The sequence below is a fragment of the Bombus pyrosoma genome, linkage group LG2, assembly GCF_014825855.1.
Source record: "Bombus pyrosoma isolate SC7728 linkage group LG2, ASM1482585v1, whole genome shotgun sequence".
Lineage (NCBI taxonomy): Eukaryota > Metazoa > Arthropoda > Insecta > Hymenoptera > Apidae > Bombus > Bombus pyrosoma.
In genome coordinates, this window is record NC_057771.1 from 14,252,808 (window position 1) to 14,275,503 (window position 22,696).

Below are 22,696 nucleotides of genomic sequence, written 5' to 3' on the forward strand. Positions count from 1 at the left end.
AGTTTCCACTCGTATGCTCAGTGAAGCAACAGAACACTCACGCTCAGTTTAAACATTCATCTCTTCGTTTGTGTATACAATGTATAGCACCTCTTATACTCTCGTTACCAGAGAGATCCACCCAGAATCCTCGAAAGTCCTCATTTAACCATTCCATTTCTGTAAACGCATTCTCTGACATCCAATGTTCCCATATCGAAAGCAGGAGCCTGCTAGAGCCTTTATCTACCAATTCGCACACCCTTCCCCCTTATTTTTTTCATTTTTCTTTGTCAATCAAAACGATATGTAAGTGGAATAAAGACAGCAGTTGTTGATTGCTTTTGCAAACCTCATAATGTCACAAGCATTATGTTCGATTCGTGACATTTTATCATAATATTACAACCACCTAAAATACAGTACGGCTGACAATGAGTTAAATACAAAAGTTATATTGTCTTTTGTATTCTCTGTGTTGTCGCCGGTTTGGAGTATCAAATATTCAGGCATGGATTTTCCAAACTCTGCGTTAATATTTTGTCTCATTCTATCATTTCATTTCGTGTTCCTATGCTGTTCTTTTATTAACCGTTTTCCAATAAAAAATGAAGTTCTTTTATAAGCGCCAACACGATACACCCTGCGATAATGGATTAAACATACAATAGGATTAAAATCGTACAAAACAGCTTGAATTTCTAGGTATAAAGTTTCAAATCCAATAACGTTGTACAGTTTATTTTGTTTCGTTTCATTATTCAACAAATGCAAGTTAGATGTCTTCTCATTCGTCCAAAGTGTTTGCAACGATACCGTGCGCGTCAAATATAAATATTTTGTTCCGTTCGTTGTCTATCCTTATTCAACAATGCATCGTTGAAAACTGTCGGAAAATATCGAATATTTCACCGGAGATATTAGCTCGTCACCCGTTACACGGCGAATTTTTGTGGCGTCACACTTACGTTCTGCTCGTTTTTTCTGCCCGTACTTGGTGACGTTATTACGAGCAACGCGTCTCCTCTTTTTTCGCGCATGACGCTGGATAACGTTATTGCAATCAACGTGTTCTTTTATCTGCTGCACACAATGTTCTCAACATTATTGCATCCCACATGTTCTCTACTCCATTGTATTCACCGTTGTTACTGCTAGCTTATGTGTTTTCATTCGTCGACGCCCCGCGTGTTTTTCGCCGAAATTACATTATCAAATTGTTTGCGCGTTTCAGTGAAAAATGAATTTCATTAGACGTGCACGAAAGAAATGTGATCTCGTTTCGCGGACATCGTGGCTTGCCGCGCTCTGTCGTCCGCGCTTTCGTTCCATCGAAAATTTGATAATAATTGGTCTTCTGTCCTTGTTGTACTCGGATCTCTCCTAACGTGTGACTTTAACTTTAAATCCATCTATATTATTCGTCAGATATAAACTTGTATCTCTCTTTCTCTGCCCCTATGAATGTGTTAATGGATCCATGAAAAAATGTACGGAAGATAAAAGTTTCTATTGGAGAAGTTGTTCTCTCACGAGATAAGAGTCAGGTTTAATTATTTAGGGTATACAGGTTTACTTTCGCAAAGACACTAGGATAGGGACGACAAACGCGCTCGAGCAAAGGTATCGCGTTCGAGATACGCAGTTATCGCACGAGCAATTCATTCTCCAACTTTTAGTAGTAGTTGATTCTGCTGCGTATGCATTATACGACGCTTCGTCTGTTTATTTCCTTGGCGTAACGAATTCGTGAATGAAGCGCGCGTAAATTACAAAACTTCCTTAACTTGAACGAACAGAATCATAGAGAAACCTGTAAAAAGTACTCCGCAACTTTATTTGTTTCCTTTATCGATACCTGTCTCATTATCTCATGAAAAATTTTTCCTAGTTTATCGCGTGACATTAGCGATGAAGGCAATTATAGAGCGTTAAACGGGTGGATTGATTGATCAAACCAGCCAAACTAGGGGGCCAATTGATCCCAAGGGTCAATCCGCTTTTCACTATTACATCGGGCATTTCGATTACGCGTTTCATCGTCAGTTGCACAGGCAACAGCGGCTCGCGCAGAGTGTAGCGCCGCGTAATCCGTATTTCAGCGGGCCATTGTGCGAACTGCTACGTGAAAATGGACGAGGGAAACGTTAGGGACGCGGCTGGCGACGTCGTAATTATATTATCGAGATTCCCTGGTTACAGTCGTACGGCCGTGCATTAGCGGAGCAACCCGCGTCCTCTCTAATCATGATCGAGAGCCGATACTGCCTACCAGCCACGTGAGCACGTATCAGTGGCATTACGCGAAAGAGGAAGCTCCGTTACGCGACCGATGCCAGCAATTCCGCACGAACGTGACTCGTGCAGACATTAAATCGCGATCCCCTTGCACCGGTAGCAGCGGTTGCTTTCTGTATCTGATAGAATGTTAGACTAATCGGAATGATTAACTTCATTAACTCGGGAATGGATAAAGCAACTCGACAACGAAGCCTCTGGCGCACCAACCCTTCCTGTTCCTTGAGAATCTTAGTTTAGCTGAGATTCTAGGCGAACTGGTTTGCACGTTCACCGAAATGCCACGTATCGGTGTTAACTTGATACATACGCGCTTTACCTTTCAGCTGAACGTTCCCTTCTCCATATTTTGGAATGAACAGCAGCTACGTGTACGATTATTCGTAATTAATTTGCTAGAATTACAACGTCCTGAGAACACGTTTCTCAAACGGGAATATGTCGGATGTTGGTAGAATTGCCGAAAATAACGTTAAATAGAAAATAGCTTTTCTTATCGTAGAAACTGACGTTAATGTTCTCTATCTCTCTTTCAAAGCCTGATTCCGTGTCCGTGTGCATGACACTAAAGACTACGCCCCGAATAACATAATCTCTTCATCGTTTCCTCGTAAAGATCCAATCGTGTTTCGCTAATCGTCGAATCAGTCACTGTGTCGCGTTAGAAGAATTTCATCCGATACCACGAAGGAAAGAATCTCGCAGATGATGAATCTTCTTGGAGAAATCTCCCGGGAGGGTGGAAACGACGATCCTTCTCGCAGACGGCTGTGATTCGAGTAAGTGATATTTAAACGGATGTTAAATGGCGCTCCGTGTCGGAAGAAACGCAAGTTACGACGACTAGCGCGACTAACAACCAGGCCTAGCCGAAAAGCTACTGGGAGAAAAACGTGAAAGAGATGGAAATCGCGAGAAGAGGACGTCAACCGGAGGAAGAAGAAATCATAAATCAAGAATTATAAAGCAATTTCGTGGAAACCGCGACAAAACTTGGGTTCGCTAAGTTCCGTTCGTGTGTGTGTGTGTGTGTGTTCTCACAGCGATAAGAACACGGAGGAAAGAACACGAAGTAGCTGGGTTTGGTAAACTAAACGGCGATCCGCTTGTCTCAATCGCGCATTACTCTTTCTCCCCCTCATCGATGATACACAAACTGTCGCACTCTTTATTTCCTTCGTCGTAACTTCGAACAATCTCCGAAAGAGGGTGCGCCGCTACGGGCGTCACTATGTGTCGAACGGATGCGCTATACCGAGCGGAACTTGAAGAATCGCTTTCGAAAGGCAACCGCGCGGAATGTTCGCCGAAATATTTATTTTTGAAGAACTACGATTCCGAGGGATGCAAAGTTCGAATAGAATATTTTGGAGAAGTACGTACCATGGAGAAATACGAAGCGCTTCGAGCTTCGATTATAAAGGAAGGTACGACCAAGTTAACTGCTTCTATCGTGAACTGGCATCGATTTTTGTGGATGATAAAGCGCGCCTCGTAGTAGACTCAACGCGCGGTTACTTAGCATATTAATGTCTTTTGGCCCCGACTGCTCCGTAGTACCGATACGGTACGGATACTCATCTAGTTGGATTTCTTCGTTTGGTTCGCGATATAACAGGAAATTCTCCAAGCGTGACCCGTAGCTTCGAGTTATTTCGCGGAACAAATTATCGATAATCCTGCGACCAGACAGCAGCACCGAAGGGAACTGTTTATTCGATGCTTTGAACAGAACGACAGTAGAATTCGATTCACTGTGAAATACAAAAGGAAAAATAATGGTTAAAATTTCGCGATACTGATGAGATGATTTTTTTACTTCACATCAATCCCGAAGATGTATCGTTGCTTTAAACGATTCCATCTTTCTTCGCCAATCATCTCGAATTAATATGTTTGCGCTGTTTCTACCTCGTATCTGTCTGGTTCCTTTTTATTCTTTTACGACCGTATATTTTTCGTTCGCACGTATTATTAATAATTCATATGGTCGTAGCGTCGATTTCAAGCGCGGCGTAATCACAGATATAAGTTATATTCACAGGGGGCGAAAGCACAGGTCGTAAGGAGAATTAACGTCTCTCCTCTGCCGTGAAAGTTGCGACATGCCCGGAATTTGCCAAGCAACACTGGACCGCGAAATAATGAGAATGGAGGAGCTTTTTTCTTTCTTGCTGATCGTTAACATTTTCACGACAAACGTTACGAGCCTTCCTAGTGTCAGCAACAAGATCCTATTAACAACAAACAAACTATCGCAACGAAGACAACGAAAGCTTGGAAAAGAGATTATTGACAAGCTGTTGTTAATTAATTGTCAATAACACGTGCATGATGGGAAACCAATATTAACGTGAATTATTTTCACAAGCATTATTTGAGGATTTCATGTACCATCATACGAATTCAATTTGATTTGCGATAATTTATACGCTGTACAAACCATTCCGATATTATCAAGAGAAAGATGTGAGAGGAAATGAATTAGTAATTAAATAACCAAAACAATTTGCAAGCTGAATATCCTGTAACGCGAAATGATCCATGCACCGAGTCCAACTAGGCAGCGAGCATAATACGCTCTCCTTCGGTTTATTCGTAACAGTAATCAACGGCGCGACGTTGATTAGCAAAGTTCCGCATCGTGTACGAAACTGGCAGTCGTCGTCGTGCTGGTAGTCGTCAACGAGTTCCCAGCGTGGACCATAGTTTTCCGGGATTCGCGTTCAATCTAAGTTGGCTGACGTTGTAAAGACACGTACACGTAATGGAGAAAGAAAAGTTGGCACACGGATAAATTTCGTAACTCGTCTGCCTAAATCCACGCGAAAATATACATCGCGTAACGCGAACGCCTAATAGCTAGAACAGTGTTACGTAACTGGCGGAATTTTTACACGGTTTCATGGCGTATAAACGTGAAAGTTAAACAAATCCGCGTTTCGTTACGTTGCGTTTCGTGTCGTCGAACAGTCGGACTTTCTGCGTTTCCACTGATTCGTCCACACTTGAGCAAGGAGAACCTCAGACCGCGCGCCAGCGCAGATTTGCGCGTTACGATCGCGTTAATCGCCGGATAAGAGCGTGAAATCCTACCAACCGGCGAAAATGGATTCGAGAACAAACGTTCTCGAGGGGCGGGCGTACAGAGAGGATGGAACGAACCAACCAAAGGGGAATGTCTGTACGTCAGTTCGGGAAAGATGGATGAACCGTCGCTGATGTAACAGAGTATCGAGTAGCTGGCGGAGCCTAAATGCACGAAGCGGAAAGAGCAGACTAGTCTTAACGGATGCATGTTGAGAATGGCAGAGAAGCCTAGGGGATGGTCTGATACTTTTCGGGTATAACGGTACGCCGCAATATCCCCTGAGAGACGGATAGAAAGAAAGAAGCGGCGTTCGACGTGCATTTGTTGGATTTCTGAAACGAAGCGGAAGGTATATCTGTGAGTTCGTGGTGCGTCTCGAAAAAGAAAAGTGTTCATAATCCTACCTTAATGGGTCGGTTCGGCTCTGTTTTTTCGAAAACACGTTCGGTTGCTCTTAACGACTTTAATCTCGACGAAAAATTAACTCGCCGTAATCTCTCGGTAATGAGTTTTTAAACGAAACGGCAAGAGCAGAAAAGAAGCGAAAAGAAAAGAGCAGTACAGAGAATTGGTGCTCGAACGATAGAGAGGAGACAAACGGTTTATTTTTCGAGTGATTTTTATACGAAAATCTGTCGTTACGAGTTGCTGTGCACTCTATTGAATGAAAAATCGTTTTATCTCTACTCTTTACGGACACGCCACGCTTGTACCGTTCACAACGCACGTTTTTCGTTTGCCTGAACGAGCACGGGATTCGCAATGAGTCCTCTCCTCCTTGCCCGTTCGCCCGAAAACTTTCCAGATTATCGGGCAAAATTTACGGCGGACCGAGGGAAACGTAGCGGCGAGCCAAATCTATTTGGCCCGGATACGACTATTACTCCATCCTAAGCCCTCTCTGTATGCCCAAGGTCGACTTTTCACGAGTGGATATAATCAGCGTGTTATCGCTTCGGGGAAATTGTAATCGCGCAGTGACGTCGTACGCTCTGATTCTAACATCCTTATTCTTTTTCGTAACAATACATATTATCTCTCGAATAACGTTATTCTTGATTTTATCGTAATTTACGTGGCCTCGTGGATTTTCGAGAGCTCGTTCTTTGCAAAACTATTACGTGAAAAACCGCTGAACGACAATGTACACGTTGATTTCTATCTGAATCTTGATGAATTGGATAGAACCTGATGTCAAATGCACTGAATAAATAATGTACCTTTAACACGTTCACTGCCACGACACCCGTATTCGGGTGTCAGCAAAGTTTCTGCTCAGGCCACGAAACCCATATTCGGGTGTCGCTTATTTGACTACATGCGAAGGATCGTCGTAGGTATTTGAAAAGATATTCCATAATAATAAAACTGTTGAATTGTTATAAAAGTAATACGAAAATGGTTTGTTATAAAAGTAATACGAAACTGGTTTATTAAAAAAATTCTTTAGCATGTAAAACTTTAAAGCATTCTATGCATAGCTGAGGTTGGTCGGGACAATTTGGTCAATAAGTTGTTGTTTTCTTCAAATTCTTTTGTGCCTTTGTTCCGTCCATTCGACGTCTTTTATTTGCATAACATAGTTTGCATGCGCGTCGAATGCTTCTTCCGGAATCATAAGCCTCGTAAAAGCTTTCTTTTTCACTGCTATCTGACTTACCAAGAAATAAGTTTTCAATTTTTCTCTTCGACATTGTAACGAATTAGGGCAGAGATTTTAAGTTATACCGTTCGTTGCTCGGCCAAGATTCGAACTAATTTTGTAGAAAGTGGAGAAATGAGAAACAAATGCGAAGAAATGGAAACGAAAGAAACGAGAGGTAAGACCACCAGATGAGCGACTCGCATTATGAAAGTATCGATGGGAGCACCGAGCAGAGAACGCTTGGTACTGCTGCACGCGTGGCTTGACGGCGATTTTTTTGAAAACAGGCGTGGCAGTCAACGTGTTAATGAAACCATATCGAATTATTTCCTGCTCGGTGAAATCCACGACGAATCGCAATGCTTCGTATTCACGTTGCGTATTCCTAGACTACACGGTCTGTATCATAGAAGAACTAGAGGAAATGTGCACGCACCGGTCCAACCTATACACGTGAAAAGATTCACATGTCGCATGAGATTAAAAAGCCGTACGAACTACTTGAGCATAGCGGAGTGCATGCTCGGGTAAGGCGGAATATTGCGTTTGTTCTGGCACGATATCGAAGCCCGGTAACTGCCAAAATTTAGTCGTCGACGAGCGGGACTTCTCGAACGCGAATATAATCCGAACGTGAAAACAAGCGACCAAACGCGTGGCTCGTCGAGAATTGTAGAATAGTTAATATTCGCGTGGAAGCATGGTCCTAGCCGCGAATAAGATTTCTCGGGAGATTCAACAGGGATGATTTTAATTAAATGGTCCGTGTGTCCCTGCCATTCTCTAGTCACCATGGAAATAGCGTTTAGGAGAAGTAAGAGGAACGATTCGTTTCTATTGCATCTGAAACATTCGCGACTCATGACCGCGAGAAATAGTTTCTTAAAAACAATGGTGAGACGACCGAACGTGAAGGTAAAGATGGAAGGAAAGTAGAAGGGAGAAAAGAAGGAAACGTCGAGGATATCCACAAAGGGGCAGATTCGACTCACGAAAGAAACGGTATGGGCGATACAACGCATGGAAAAGGTATTGCGGAAACGAAAGAAACGGCACTGAAGTGGTGAATGTGTGTTCGAGGTATTCCGCGGTAATACGTTCGCCTGCAGCGGCCTTGCACTCTGTTTACCCCCGACAAATCCCACTAGACACGATATTATCCCTCTTATATACCCTCTCGTGCCATCCAGTGGGATTGTACGAGTAGAAGGCTGTGCAGCTTCCCGAATACCCAGGAAACGATTCGTAAAACGACCCGCATAAAGCTTGACATCATGGTTTGCGACCTTGTTGAGATCTATGCGATTTGAATCGTACGAAGGCGGAAAGCAAAGCAAAGAGGGTCTAAGAAGAGACCAAAACCCCTCTGTTTTCCAAGGGGGACGTAAGAAAGAAAAATCGGCTCTCTTATACGGTCCTAGAATTACCCGATAAGATAGTTTGTTTCTACAATCACCGGCGAAACGAAAACGAAAAAGGATTAGATAGAACGTATCTATGATGACGCGTAACCTGCGATATTCGCGATAGCCAGAGAAAAAAGTAACACAGCCATTTGTGATTAAAAAAAACACGCGCTTATCTCGTCGAAATTGTGAAAATTGCTAGTGTGGAACGTGTGCCTGTGCTTGCTGGCTGCGCTATCATTGCTCTATCGTTAAAAAAGAGAACAGAGGAGGGGAAAAGGGGCGGGCGAGAACAGATGGAAAGAGGAGAAACCAACGATAACAACATGCACAAAACAAACTGATTGCTGGTTACAACGGTCAGAAACTTAAGCACGGTCGAGCAATATCGGCCTGGGGAATACATTAAAACGCGCGGCGTGGTACGGAGCGCGATGAAACGGGACTCATTTGCGCGAGAGCGTGTAACGGCCCTTCCGGCAGACGCAGCGAGCGTCCAGTTAAGTTGGCGTGTTGGCCGCGCAGAGGCGAGTACTTTACAGGTGGTTTACATTGCGTTTAAAATGCCGGTGTACCCGGTCAGATTTATCGACGTGAGGTGGCGAGAGAAAAAGAGAGAGAGCGTGGTCCCTGGCAACGTGCCTCGGCCACAGTTTTACCGCCTTTGCCTTGTATATCGTGCGGAGATACGCGCCGGGTAAAACAATATGCAACAACCAGTTAAACTGGACGATTCACGGCTACCCCTAAACATGCGGCTAACGATTATGGCAACACGACTAAGAAAAAGTTAGTAATTTCTTCTGCGGTTACGGACTTGGTTAAAATGATAAATCGGGCTATATTTAAAAGCACATAATTGGAAAGATAAAATATTACAGCTGTAGGAAGCGACATCATACTTTGAATTACAATCGTAAGACATTTGAACAGATACATCTAATTATTCGTAGGAGAATTGTAGATATATCACAGGGAGAGGTTATCGAAGACGAAGGATAGTAGTATGCTTTACTGATGAAACCATCTCAATTAACTGATTGATTAATGACAAGGTACTTGACCTGGAATGCCTTTTCATTAGTAGGTACCAAGCGTACATTTAACATGCACACATTAGAAAGACATTATTACGCTCGAATTACGCAATAGTTGCCAGATTAATCTGCTCGTTATCGTGATAACGATCGATATAATTGATTCACATTCGTTGCAACAGCGTGTCTTAAGCATATTGATATTTTACAAAAGTAGTGTTCTAGATAGATATAGATATATCGTAAAATACAATATCAAAATGATGAAGGAACGTTAAACATCAACAGGGAAGTTCCTTAATGCACAAACGAGTGCATTCGTCAAGTCGGACGCTTCGTTCTGAATTACAACTAACAGAGAAAAACTTGTGAATACACCCTAAAGGGTCGTGTCGCCCGTAATTTCCGAAGGCCGGCCACCACCCTTTCAAAAGTTTTCACGCCCGTGGCGTACAGACGTGCTCGAGTTATCGCTAACGAACCTCCCAGCAGAGAGTTTAAAAAGTTGATTCACGAACTGGTCCCCGAGGAAATTTGTCTTCGGCTCAGATACCGACGTGGTTCAACTTCCGTTGACCAATTGTGACACACACACACACACACACACACATACACGCGTTCGTGTGTTCTGTTCTGACAGAAATTGTACACAACAAAGAATTACGTATATAACGAGACACTAAATTAACATTTATGGTCATTCCACTCTTCGATTTTTATGAAAAATATATGAAGGAGAATGACCGCGTTAATTTCGAATGTTATTTGGACAAGTAATTTATTGATCGCAGTAGTAATTTTACAGCCGTTTCTGTATCTCAGTCGACTTTGTCGACCAACTATCGACTTACATCGATCGAACCATACTCTCTGGGCTTCTCGTGATTGAATTTTATGAGCAGAGCTCGTTATCGTACCAATATTATTTAATAGGCTTTTATAGAACGGACAACATCTAAAAGTATCAATACGTAATATTGCTGGGCCATTTGCGAAGGTTTTACCTTGTCACTTCGTGTTAAGGCTATTAATAGAATAACCGTTGATCGACCACTTTCGGATGCTGCGTTATGAATTGCCTCAACGCCTCAATTCCGATCGATAAAAGCACAGGGTATTAGCTTTGAACGGATTTAATAAATCTAATTTTATAAAAATTGTAAGTTTTATATTCGCTAGAAATATCGACTAAAAAATTCAAACAGTTTTATAAACAGAAATTTCTATTTTATGAAATAATACCTTTCTACTCCTCCCTATACGATCAAATAATCATAGTGGGCCGTTTAATGTAAACAATATCAGAGAAATCGTTATTGCTTTTGTGTATGCATGAGGCGTAACGAAAAAGTATCGATAAAGTCGAGTACGGTAATACGATATTTTTTTAATTAACTTTCATTAATTTACCAAATTAAACGGGGCTTTAATAAACGCCCTATATGTAAAGTTCTTTTAAAAGAATTCAAACATTCAAATCGGAATTCTACAGAAGCGAAATCAGATCCGTAGAATACTAAGTTCCACTGTGTACACAAAATCTGATATTGGACTCAGTGGTCCAAGATTCGGGGTCCAGAAATTTGGATGTCTATAATATAGGGGTTTTTGCATATTTATTGTGGTGTTTATATGTTCTAATAATATTCGCACGGTCGATATCATATTCTACCGACTCAGAGTCGCATATATAGATTTCAGATAATTCAATGCTGTCTGTATCAGTTTCTGCAGATCTAATGCTTTGTATCAACTTCTAACTAATCTATAACGTTATCCAAGAGCCTGAAACAGTCTATAACAGACTGCACCCAATCCAGTAGTTTCTGTATCGAATCCTTCGCATTTGTAGTTGTTTGTACCGCATCACACAAATACCAAACAACCGCAACACAGATATTGTTTTACGTCGATTGAACTTTCGCTAATTCATAAACGCTATGAATTCCAATTATTTTCCATTGTCATTCCCTATGCTACACGTGTGTATAATACAAATAATTTTATATTTGAAGAGTGACAGAATTATAAAGTATTGCATCTCATACAATTTTCAATTCCTTGTTCTACGATCAACTGAAAATTCCTGTTGAACTTCTAGAAGTGTTTGCGGAGCAAACCAAATTACTTTTCTCTGTCGACGATGTTCCACACACCATCGACTGCACCAACTTGTCAAATGTGACCGTGTGTGTTATATGTGACTTATAGCTGGAACCTTCCGAGCAAGTGAACAACCAAGAATCAAACTCCGCAGTACGACATTCGTAAAGAATGTTAAGCCGAGGAATTTGTTCGTAAAGGAAGTCTGGTCGTAAGAAAGTCGAGCCACGATCCAATAACTGTACCGTATCTTATAACCTTCTCTTTTGTTCGTTTACGGGTATCACGATAAGATTTCGATGCTTTTAAAGGAACCGTATGAAATCTCAAAGATCGTCGGCAATGATAATACTTTTTTAAATGTTCAACGGTTACGAGCTTTAATCAGAATTTTTCATTTCTATCGTGAAACTGACACGGTTTCCCGAATATTAATTTCACTGCTCGCAAATATCGTGCCTTTTTCATTTAATATTAGGAAATTATTTATTAAGGAAATACGAAAACGGTTTCTCTCATCGATTTTGTTTTAAAAAGTGCGATTAAGTTACGAGCATTGCGCGCCCTTAATTAACGTATTATTATAGTTGGAACTTCCGCCTCGCTAAAGATGCATCGTTATCTCGAACGCAATTAACTAATTATAACTTGGCCACCACTGAATCCACGATTTCCAGCTCGTGTGCACAACCCTATTTGCGCTTTTGTGGATGACATGCTTTTGCCAATAGGATTTTCCGTAATAATCCGACACTTTCGAATCGTGCAGATGGCGAAAATTAGGTTTGCATAATTGAAGCGACCCAATTGTTCCTGGGGTCGAACGATCGATTCACTGTCCCCCAGGCTGCCGCTGAATTCGAAACGTTTCCGATGAGACTTGAAACAAAGAGAAGGTGCCAGTGTACTCAAAACCATACGAAACACTTTCTTAACGATATGAGAAATGTCTGTATAAAAGATCATACTTGAAAGGATATATACACGAACAAAAAGATAAAATAATTTCCAATGCTCTCTCGTCGTTTTTATTAGCGTCTCACACAATCCACACAAAAATTGAACGCTTCGCTGAATTAAGTTAATTAAACCATATAAAAGTAATATTTCGTGCATATCGACGAAGATGTACGATCGATCGATCTAATGTTAACAAACAAACGAACAAATAAAATATTCCTAATCGTAACGTAGATTGTTGAAGCGAAAGATCAGATCGGAACGAAATAGTTCTCTTCGATATCGAATTCACGATTTACGTGGCATCTCGATATAAACGCATTTCTATCTATGGTGCGGCTATGGTACCCGTAGGGACTTGGAGGATAGAGGAATGCTCGCATATCTCTCGATATTCACCCATCCTAGCGTTACGATCGAGAGTCTAGGAGCTTCGGGAATTCGTCTAGACAAGGGCATGTGTATCATCGTGATACAACCAGCTTAGATTTCCTATTGCTATAACGTTTTCCTTCCTGTTATTGTTCGTTCTCCAAGAAAAATATTCAACATATCATAAATGATTAAGATGATTCGGTATATTTTCAACGCGCTAAACTGAAATAACTTAGTAGACAGAAAAATGCTATTTCGTAACACGAATCTAATTGGCACAACGAACGGCTGAAATTAATGAAATCGAATACACAAGAATCAGATATGAAAAAGAAACATTACAGCAGAGGAACATTAGCCCGATTTGATTCGGTTCGTGAATAATACAACAAAGACTTTCGTTTGCCACAGTGATGAAACAATGGTAAATGTGTTAACAGAAGCAAAGTGATTTAAATTAAACGCAGGAATCAAAGTTCATGGATGGATATTCGTCACAAAAGCATACATATTTCACTGTTTCATTTGATCAGTAAAAGTTATCAAGCGTATTGGAATCAATTAGACGGAATAAACCGTTGTTACAGTGTGACGGTATCTACAATTACGAGTAGAAAAAAATCTATGACGATATGGCAAATAATTATCGTAGCAGTGGGTTTGAACGCTATTGCGGAATTTAGATTTAGGTTAATCGATACGTTTGACGTACAATTACCGACACGTATTCATCGTGTCGGCTCGTGAAATTTAATCTAAAACTAAGAACACGAGTACGAGTGAGATGACTCTGAAAATGAAAAATATGTGAGTGATAAAGCGAGGTCAAAATAAGCAAGCGACGAAGATGATGATCGTTTGATCAAATAGAAACTTTGTTTCAATCAGTCACCGGTTAGGGACATCAACCGCTTGCTACGGATGTTAACTCAGTCTTTGCACATGTATTATTCCACACCACCTGAAAGCTTTTCGTTGTACAAAAGTGTGCAAAAATCTCGAAAGCTTTCGTACAAATCGTAAGTCACTGGCTCGACCACAAGCTCATCGATCGCTTTACCAAACGCGGGACATTTACTCAGTTTCGCTCTTGCGCAAAATTAAAGAACCAAGAAAATCCCATTATCGGTCTTCTAAAGGATTACAAAACGGTTTGAAACGCACGGTCGTAAGGGGCCATCGGAATTTCCGCGGAAATTCATAATTACACTTGCTCGATTCGTTCCGGTAGAATTTGAACAAAAGTTCCATCGTTTTTCCCTCCTACGAAACGTAAAAGGAGACATTCTTGAAAGAAACGAAGCGACTCACGTGTATCCTTTCACGGTTGTAATTGAATATAAATGGTACCGTTACGGCGAGTACTGATTAATTCCCTTTTATTCTACGAAGCAACCGAGCCAGAAAAGAAAGAGAGAATTCGAGGCAGGAAATGGAGCACTGAAAGGGAAAAATTAAGAAAATCACAAAGTTTTTCTGAAAATCAGGGGAAAGGCAAGGACTTTAATTGGGAATGAGAAAGAGGGAACGAAAGAATGAACGCAATGAAAATGAGAAGGAGGAACGAAAGAATGAACGCAATGAAAATAAGAAAAAAAAAGTGAAAAGGAAAGAGAAGAGGAACAAAAAGAAAGGACGGAACTACCTGTTAAATTGAAAGAAAATTGAATTCTCCAACATACTTTCCATCGTGAATGAATAAAACATTCCATCGTAGAAAAAAAATGTCCTGTTCACCCGAGAAGAATGGAATTTCACCTAAAAATGTTTCAACCTGTTTCTTTTTTTTTTTTTCATCCGCAGAGACTGTTACCTTTTAACAATTTCCGACTCACGTCCCAAGTATCGAATATAGATATCTGCATGCTCCAGACGCCAAGTTCAACGAATCAGATAAAGTCGGTGTAATAGTCGGAAGTAGTAGCTCTACCGGATAGAGTATGTGGAAGTCTGTAATCACGTGACGTCAACGTAAGTTCAATCTACGGAAGTAATTAATAGAAAGTCGATCCCATTCACCGTGCAGCCGTGCTCCGTAAGAACGTGTATCGATATACAATGACAGACTTCCATTGATGCTAAGATCGTTCAAGATCTCAGACAAAGCGCTAAAGAAAATTGCTATATCATACAGATCGCGTAGACTACCTTGAAACCTAATAAGAATCTACAGATGACGAAATCTTTAGAGATACGATAATTTCAGCAGTTACAATGAAATACGCTATTTTAATTGAACCTCGAAACAAAAGAATAAACATGATATTTACTGTTGGAACGACGAGTATGAAAATGATAAAAAACATTCGATTATAATGGCGCTCCGCGGTGTCTTTAAAGACTCTCCCGTTGTTTTATCAAGATTTGCTTCCCCTTTGTGTGAAATAATAACTCGCGCCTTTGTCCGCGACTCGCGTTAACTTGGTATAATAAGCGAATCGCATTTGGAAAACTATTTCGCATGCTGGCTCTTAACCGACCGCTGCATTATCACGTAAATCTTTTAATTAGCAACTAGGAATCACACATGTTATTAACGTTCCTAACGGCGTTAATTCCATTCACGGACAAATTATCTGTGCTCCAAACCTCTCGTTCCACCATTACAAACGCTAAAAGCAAAGTGGTCTCTCACAAATTGTGGGCTTTATTTCGAACTCCTGAAACAATATCGTCGGAATACAAATGTTCTCGTGCCACCGTGGGATCCTGTTAGCCGCTAATATTGCGCCACGTATACGTATACATGATCCTGTAGTCTGGGTTAAGTGTAACGACTGCGGATACTCTTTGCAAAATTTCTAACTACGCGAAACTTTTTCTATTTTCCATGTGGAAGAACATTTTCCACAGAACAACGGTCTCAAATGAAATATAATGTCGTAACCATGAAACCTTATTTTACTAAATACGAATCGATCGTACTTATAATTATGTCGATGTTTAACGGATACTATTAATATTGAAATTCGTTTCGAAGATCCAAAATTCCCAGCAAATTATCGATCTGCGAGGATATTGTCTCGAGATATCAGCAACCGGTGCAGCAGCTGTACCCGAGCCACCTGAAATCGGGGCGATCGGACATTAGGCGTCCGTTAACACGGACTTCGGTATGAAGCGAGCTTAATATATGATTTACGTTTACACTATACCTGAAGCTCATAGATCCTAGATACACAGAGCCCAAACGGAACAACGTCTAACTACAAGCGACGTAGGAGAACCGGTGATCGCTCGTCGTCGTTATGAGAACTATTTCCGGAGAAATTGCATGGATTCCGGCCTAAGCTAATCTTTTACTGCTCCTCGTGTAAAAGTTACGAGCTGGTCAAACAGAGAAAGGACAGAGATCGAAACATCATTCCCTGAACTCTTAATACGGGACCACTTTAGAACCGCAAGAAGAAGAGGAAAAAGTAAAAGGAGTATCCATTCGGAAGGGCAAAGGAATAGAAAGAAGCAAAAAAAGAGGATCAAACAGCACGACGAAGAAATATCGATTTTGCGATAATTGCTCTATTACGTTATATAAACAGACTCGTTTATGGTATCCCGGGCTTAAAGCAAGTTTTCGCCTTACTCACAAGGAAGAAGGAAGAATAGAAAGGGGGAAAAGGCGTGCGATCGAATGCGTGAGTTTCATTCCAAAACGATCGGTTCCCTTAACGTTCCTTTCGCCACTGTTCCTTTGTCTCTTCCACGCTTTTGCTCCTTTTTCCCGCCTTTCTCTTTCGCCGCGATTGCGAAACGAGAAAGGATGGAAATCGTTCGACATTCTTCCTCGAAATTTTGCGGCAAATGGTCGCGTGCCCGGAGAAAAGAGAAGAAGAACAAGTGCACGGTGACTTTCAAACGTACGGTAGTCCAGTTGTGTAAACGTCTTCACTGACGAAACGTTCGCGTTTGAACGAACTTTGGCTAATTCGAGAAGGTTTCTCGTAGAAGAAAGTCCTGGTGGACACAGACGAGGTCACGGTGCTCTGAGAAAGTCCAGATTTTTATGTATCGTTAAGAGAATCCACGTGAGAAACGGGGACGAATCGAAGTTGCGCGTACCACGTAAGATATTACGTGTATAATATAATCCCTGCGTTACATCTCTGCATAGCTGGTTGAGTTTCTCGCGTGCTATCCGTTTATGCACCGATGATTACCTGACTGTCCGGGAGTCGGGTAATTTTTCAGATTGCGGATAAAAGGGGGCTGCTACCGCGATGAAACACCGTCGTAAAAATAAAATTATTACGACGATAAGCAGCAACGCAACAGCAATTTCGCGGTAGTGTCGCGTAACGTTTCGAACGATCGTTACGATTTATTCGACTGACAGTTTCTGCCCACCTATCGTAATTATTCCTGAGTTGGCCAATAAAAAGACGATATTCAAGCTTTCTTACGTCTGGCCGTGGATTACACGGCGAAACGTACATATGTACGTAGTTTCCACGATGTTTGCTGATATGAGAAGAGATACCGTTTCCGAGAACGCAAGAGCTACGAAATATAGAAAGTCAGAAGAAGCAGATACGGTATGAAACTCGATGGAGTTTTCAAGGATTCCGCCCCTTGATTTACGACTATGTTATATGTAAGATACTAAGTGAAACGCGGAATTCAATCGAAAAAATTTCGATACGCGAGCGGACCTGTTATGGATAAAATTAAGATTGAACGAAGCAAAGAATGTAATCCAGAGATACGATCTGACATTTCATAAATAAGTGAGTCGTTAACGTCGTGTAAAGTCACGATTATATAGGCAATTAAATCGCGATACCTATTTCGCATCACCGTGTCGATTAATTACCTTGTTCTTCGTTGGGGCTTCAGACGAGAAATCAGGTCTGTGCTCCTGACCTCCAAAAAGCATTTCAGAGAAATTACACAACATAAAATGAGACAAGTATCAAAAGCAACCGCAGAACCACTTTACAGAGCGTTCACGTTACCATCGGATACACTGCATTTCCTTGGCAGAAAAATATCTTACTTAGACGTTCGTAAAAGAATAAAGTATCACGGACGCCATGCTAAATGTGCTCAATCGCTATTCCATTTTTAAATGTAAATTCACGATCGGCTACGGGATAAAGTAATCTCGTTTCGTGAGAGTCGCATTAAAATGGCTGTTATAACGAAACGTCATTGCAAGATCAAAAGGATTTCGAGTTTTATGGGATTAGACGAAGGACAGAGGACGAGCCAACGTACTTTGACGCAAAACACATCTCGGCCAGGGATCTCGTACAGCTTTGCCGAAGCGAGATTACAGCATCTGTTTCTTCGTTTATTTGTGCCACGACGCGACGCGGTGGCATGGAAAATTGTCGGGAGGTTGCACAAGCTTCAACGGAACGGTTAGTTTCGCGACAGAAAGAGAGACCTTACGATTTCTCTCCGCTCGAAACGATCGTAGTTAGGCGCGAAACATCGATGATCGCCCCCCCCCCCCGCCGCAAATCGTACGCAAATCCTCGGGACAGGAGGGAAAAAGAAACGATGAAAGCCGATGCTAATGGCGCGTCCGAGTGACTCGATTTGCAGAAACATTTGCACGATGGATCGATTCAAATAAATGGGACTTTCACTTTGCGAAACATTCGACGCGGACAACGTAAATTACAAAACGATAACAATGTTTTTGCACCAATAGCAACCACATCGGAGTATTTGTATGTTTGAGAAACTGTTTCTACGAATATTGACCGATACATAAAAAAGAACGTGGAAGAAAGAGGAAGAGAAGAAAGACGTACGAATGTGTGTACACACGACGTAGATATATAGATTGCTCCGCAAATGTTAGAAATGAAATTACTCGCAAACATCGTTAAGGCGCCATCTAAACAACGGGATGTAGGAACTCGGATACGGAAGAAAAATTGTCTGACCTTTACCTTGCTTCCGGTGCGCGTGGCTCAGGCTCGTTCATGTCGGACCACAGTTTCTCTGTTCATGTAAGACAGATTCTGGTTAACCGTGTATCGAGAAAGAGGTGTTTCACGCGGCAGAGAGAGCACAGCTTTAACGAACCGTAAGAGCAAATCGCGCCGTTTAAAGTGCCGGATGTTCATGGCGGCGACGATGTCGCTAAAGGGAAGAGACGTCGCGACGTTTATATGCCGCGATTGCGTGTTTCGTCTGCAGCAAAAATGTTTCCCGAACTTTCCCTTTATCTCGTTTTAAAATATGACGCTTTAGATGTTCTGTGAAAAGTAAAAGCAACGTCATCGATGGGACGGAAATATGAAAAGATCGGAAGAAACTCGAGTTCAACGCGATGGAATATTTCCTACGTGATTTTCAATCTTGTTTGATTTAATCATCATACATTGTCGCATTTTTCGTTGTGCAATTTTAATGGAAATTGTAATATGTTCGTAATTAATAAAACAGTTCTCATGTACTTGCCATAACTAGCAGCCGACGTTGTTACAACAACCAGCGCGATGTAAATGCTCGTTCCCTGTAATATAATAGATTTTGTTAATAAATGTTATTTCGTGACGCAACTTGCTTTGTTTAAATGTAAACAACATGAAATTAGTGGAAATTAAATATGTGCGATAACAAAACTTCTTAGAAATTATAATAGTACACGTTGAATTAATTAAGAGATCGTTGTATCGTGGAAAGACTGTAACGAGATTTTCTAAAATTGGCAGCTAGCTGAAAAAGCCAAATATTAATTAGATGCTCCATGGAACAAACCTTCAAAAAGCAGTTAGAGAGCTTTCAGAAGGTGTAATATAAGAGCTCGTGCGGATATAGAGCGGCATTCGAATGAAATTTCAATCATTCTACCTCATGAAACGACGGAACCAAACAAGTACAAACGACGCAAAGGAGTCAAAAGGGAGATAAGCATAATAATTTAATTCATAATGCGCATTTCATCTCGATCTTCCACGGAAACGTGCATTAAATTAAGAATAGCAAACGAGAATTGCTCAGTGTTCCTACGGTAACATCACAGGGATGTAATATTTAAACATCTTGATCGAACTATAATTCTACAAAGACACATCGGCGTCTAAACGTGAAATTGGAAGGTAGGTAAAAGCTCGGGAAGATGTGGCCAAGCTCTTAACGGAGAGCGGAATAAACATAAATATACTTTCCGTTTCATACCTTCGTGGAAGATATCTTGTAACCACGCTCATTTACTCGGCGTTATTAAAGAGCAAAGAAGGAAAGCCTATCGCCAAACCTCGAGATACATTTTCAATAGTCTAATCGCTTAATAGTTAAGAGATTTCAAGGTAATCGTTATAACTAACCAACACGATAGATACAAACACCGTTTAATAATTTAATATTTATTTTGCATAAAAAAATATAATCATTATATACAAATATATGAGTGTGAATGAAGATCCACGTCGATGAAGTTCATCCTTATCTAATGATGTAAGCCGAGAGACAGTTCGTGTCCTCCAAAACCACCTCCTCCGAATCCACCTCCGTGTCCACCTCCGTATCCACCTCCAAATCCACCTCCAAAACCGCCGCCGCCACCGCCACCGCCACCGCTAACCAAAACTGGGTAGGACTCCTTAACGACGACAGGAACCTTGACTGGGTAAGGAACCTCCTTTTCGATCGCGACCGGAACCTTTACTGGCACGCTAACCGGGAAAGGCACCTTGACGGGCACTTTGACGGGCACGGAATACGGCACTGGGACCGGTTTCTCCACTGGCACCGGTACTGCTTTCTCTACTGGAACTGGGTAAGGTTTCGGTACGTGCACAGGGATTGGGTTTTCCACGGGAATCTTAACTGGGACCGGGTATGGTACAGCTACGTTCCTTTCGACTGGGTACGGTTGTGGTACACGAACTTGATTCTCTCGGTGAATCGTGATACCAGTTATACGAGCTCCGTCACCGCCACCTCCTCCTCCTCCTCCTCCTCCTCCCAATCCTCCACCTAGACCTCCGCCGAGACCTCCACCAAGGCCTCCACCGAGACTCAAACCTCCGTGGCCTCCCAGGCCTCCGCCGAGACTCAAACCTCCATGACCTCCCAGGCCTCCGTAACTTCCTAGGCCACCGCCGCCTCCAAGACTCAGTTCTAGTCCTCGTTTGCTCTTTTCTTTCGTCTCAATGGCGGGTTTCGTGCTCGACTCCTTAGCATCCCCGGCCAGGGCTGTCGCCACCAAGGCGAGTAATATAAGCTTCTGAAGGTATAAACATGATTAAGTGAACGAACGGTGTATTTCGACAGACGTGATGTATCGTGTGCGGTGTCTGTACGTTTCCTTACGTCGAATGTGATTTACGTTGTTCAAAATAGCTTAATAAAATAACTTATATAATATCCTAACGGGTGAAAGTGTGTGGCGAAAGCAATATACGAAGCTCTAGCGATAAATGTAAGTTATCATGAACATGTTATCATATTATCGATAAGAACATGGCTCTTCTGACTTATGGCTACAACTTTAACACTCTAGACGCGGGTAAGTCGAGAAACGGTGTCGAGGGAACGCGCAACAGAGAACAATAGAAAATAGAAGCTTTCTTCAATGTAGCTCCCTGTTTGAAAAATGTTCCGCAACAATGCAACCGCGTATCGCTGGCGAACTTTCTCCGTTTCTCACCTTACATAATCCCTATCCCTTTGTCCGTTTCGTGTACGATAATCTATGATATGTATCGTGTATGAATATAGTGGGGAACCGCGAGCTCACCTGTGGAGTGCTCATGGTATCGTTCGAAGGTGCACACTGAAGTTACATCGCGCCAATCACTGGCATATATACCGGCACTTTCGCCGTGGCTACTGGCCCACTCCCCGGAAAATCCTACTCGTCCGCCAACATTAAAGTGGACCGATTGTGCTACCACACCGTGCAAAGGCGTTCGTTCGGCGTTAAGCCGTTTTCCCACGGGCTACCAACCAGCTGGTTGATTACTACCGGATCCCCGGATCTGCCGCACGCGTAACATACCCCCTGTACATTCGAACTGTTTCGAATCGCTCTCTTGTCCGTTCACTCGGCGAGGAGGAGCCAGCAATTTAGCGTGCAATGATCGCAGCGACCAGTCTTCTTCGGCGTTTCTTTTTCTTTCACTTCGGAAGGAGCGGCGCGATCGTTACTCGCCTCAGATTCCGTCGTTCTCGCTCGTGCCTCGTAAAAACGATTCCGGACGTAATTCCGATCGAACCTCCTCGGTCTCTTACGCAATGCCTCTCCGTTCTCGATACACGGTAATATTTTTCAGATCTCTCCGATCGAACAGAAGAACCGTAAGATCGCTAATTCTCCTTAAAGGGAATTTCTTTCCTTTTCCTCTTTTTTGGCCCTTGCATTGTCTGTATTTTAGCCAGGAATTTGATATCATTATTACGAAAGCGTTACGTCACGCGGCACTGTCTCTTGTGGCTCGATAAAGCGAATTTAATTGCAATAAATTGCAGTAATGAATTCTTCGATTACGTCGATCAACTAATAGATGTGATTAAACGTCTAACGAAATTTCGTGGCGTGTTAAAGCATTTGCTTATAGCAATTGTACAACGCATAAAGTGACGTTTATATAATCAGATCGAGAGAAAATGAATGTAATGTCAGAACCTGGAATAAGGTTTAATCGATGTGAAGTTGTAAAAGGGGTATAATTAAGGGTTTAATATCGAGGATAAAATTGACCGATAACCATTTCTGAGGCCTTGAGTGCCTCGTTTCTTTCACCGGGGCTGCTGAATACGTAAATCTTCACTCGTATAATGTAGTTCAGAACCTCCAAGCCTCTCATTACGCGATCAAAAATACCTCGCACAAGAAAGTTTT

The 22,696-nt window shown here is 41.8% G+C and overlaps 1 protein-coding gene across 1 annotated transcript; it reads right to left on the reverse strand.

Annotated features, from left to right (window-relative positions):
- Positions 1 to 20,299: 20,299 nt before the first annotated feature.
- LOC122577811 (H/ACA ribonucleoprotein complex subunit 1-like) lies at positions 20,300 to 21,699 on the reverse strand. Its single transcript, XM_043749409.1, has 2 exons — positions 21,593 to 21,699; positions 20,300 to 21,079 (listed from the first exon to the last, which is right to left on the reverse strand). The coding sequence occupies exons 1-2, from the start codon at positions 21,605 to 21,607 to the stop codon at positions 20,300 to 20,302; spliced, it is 795 nt and encodes a 264-aa protein (XP_043605344.1). The 5' UTR covers positions 21,608 to 21,699.
- Between the last annotated feature and the right edge of the window lie 997 nt (positions 21,700 to 22,696).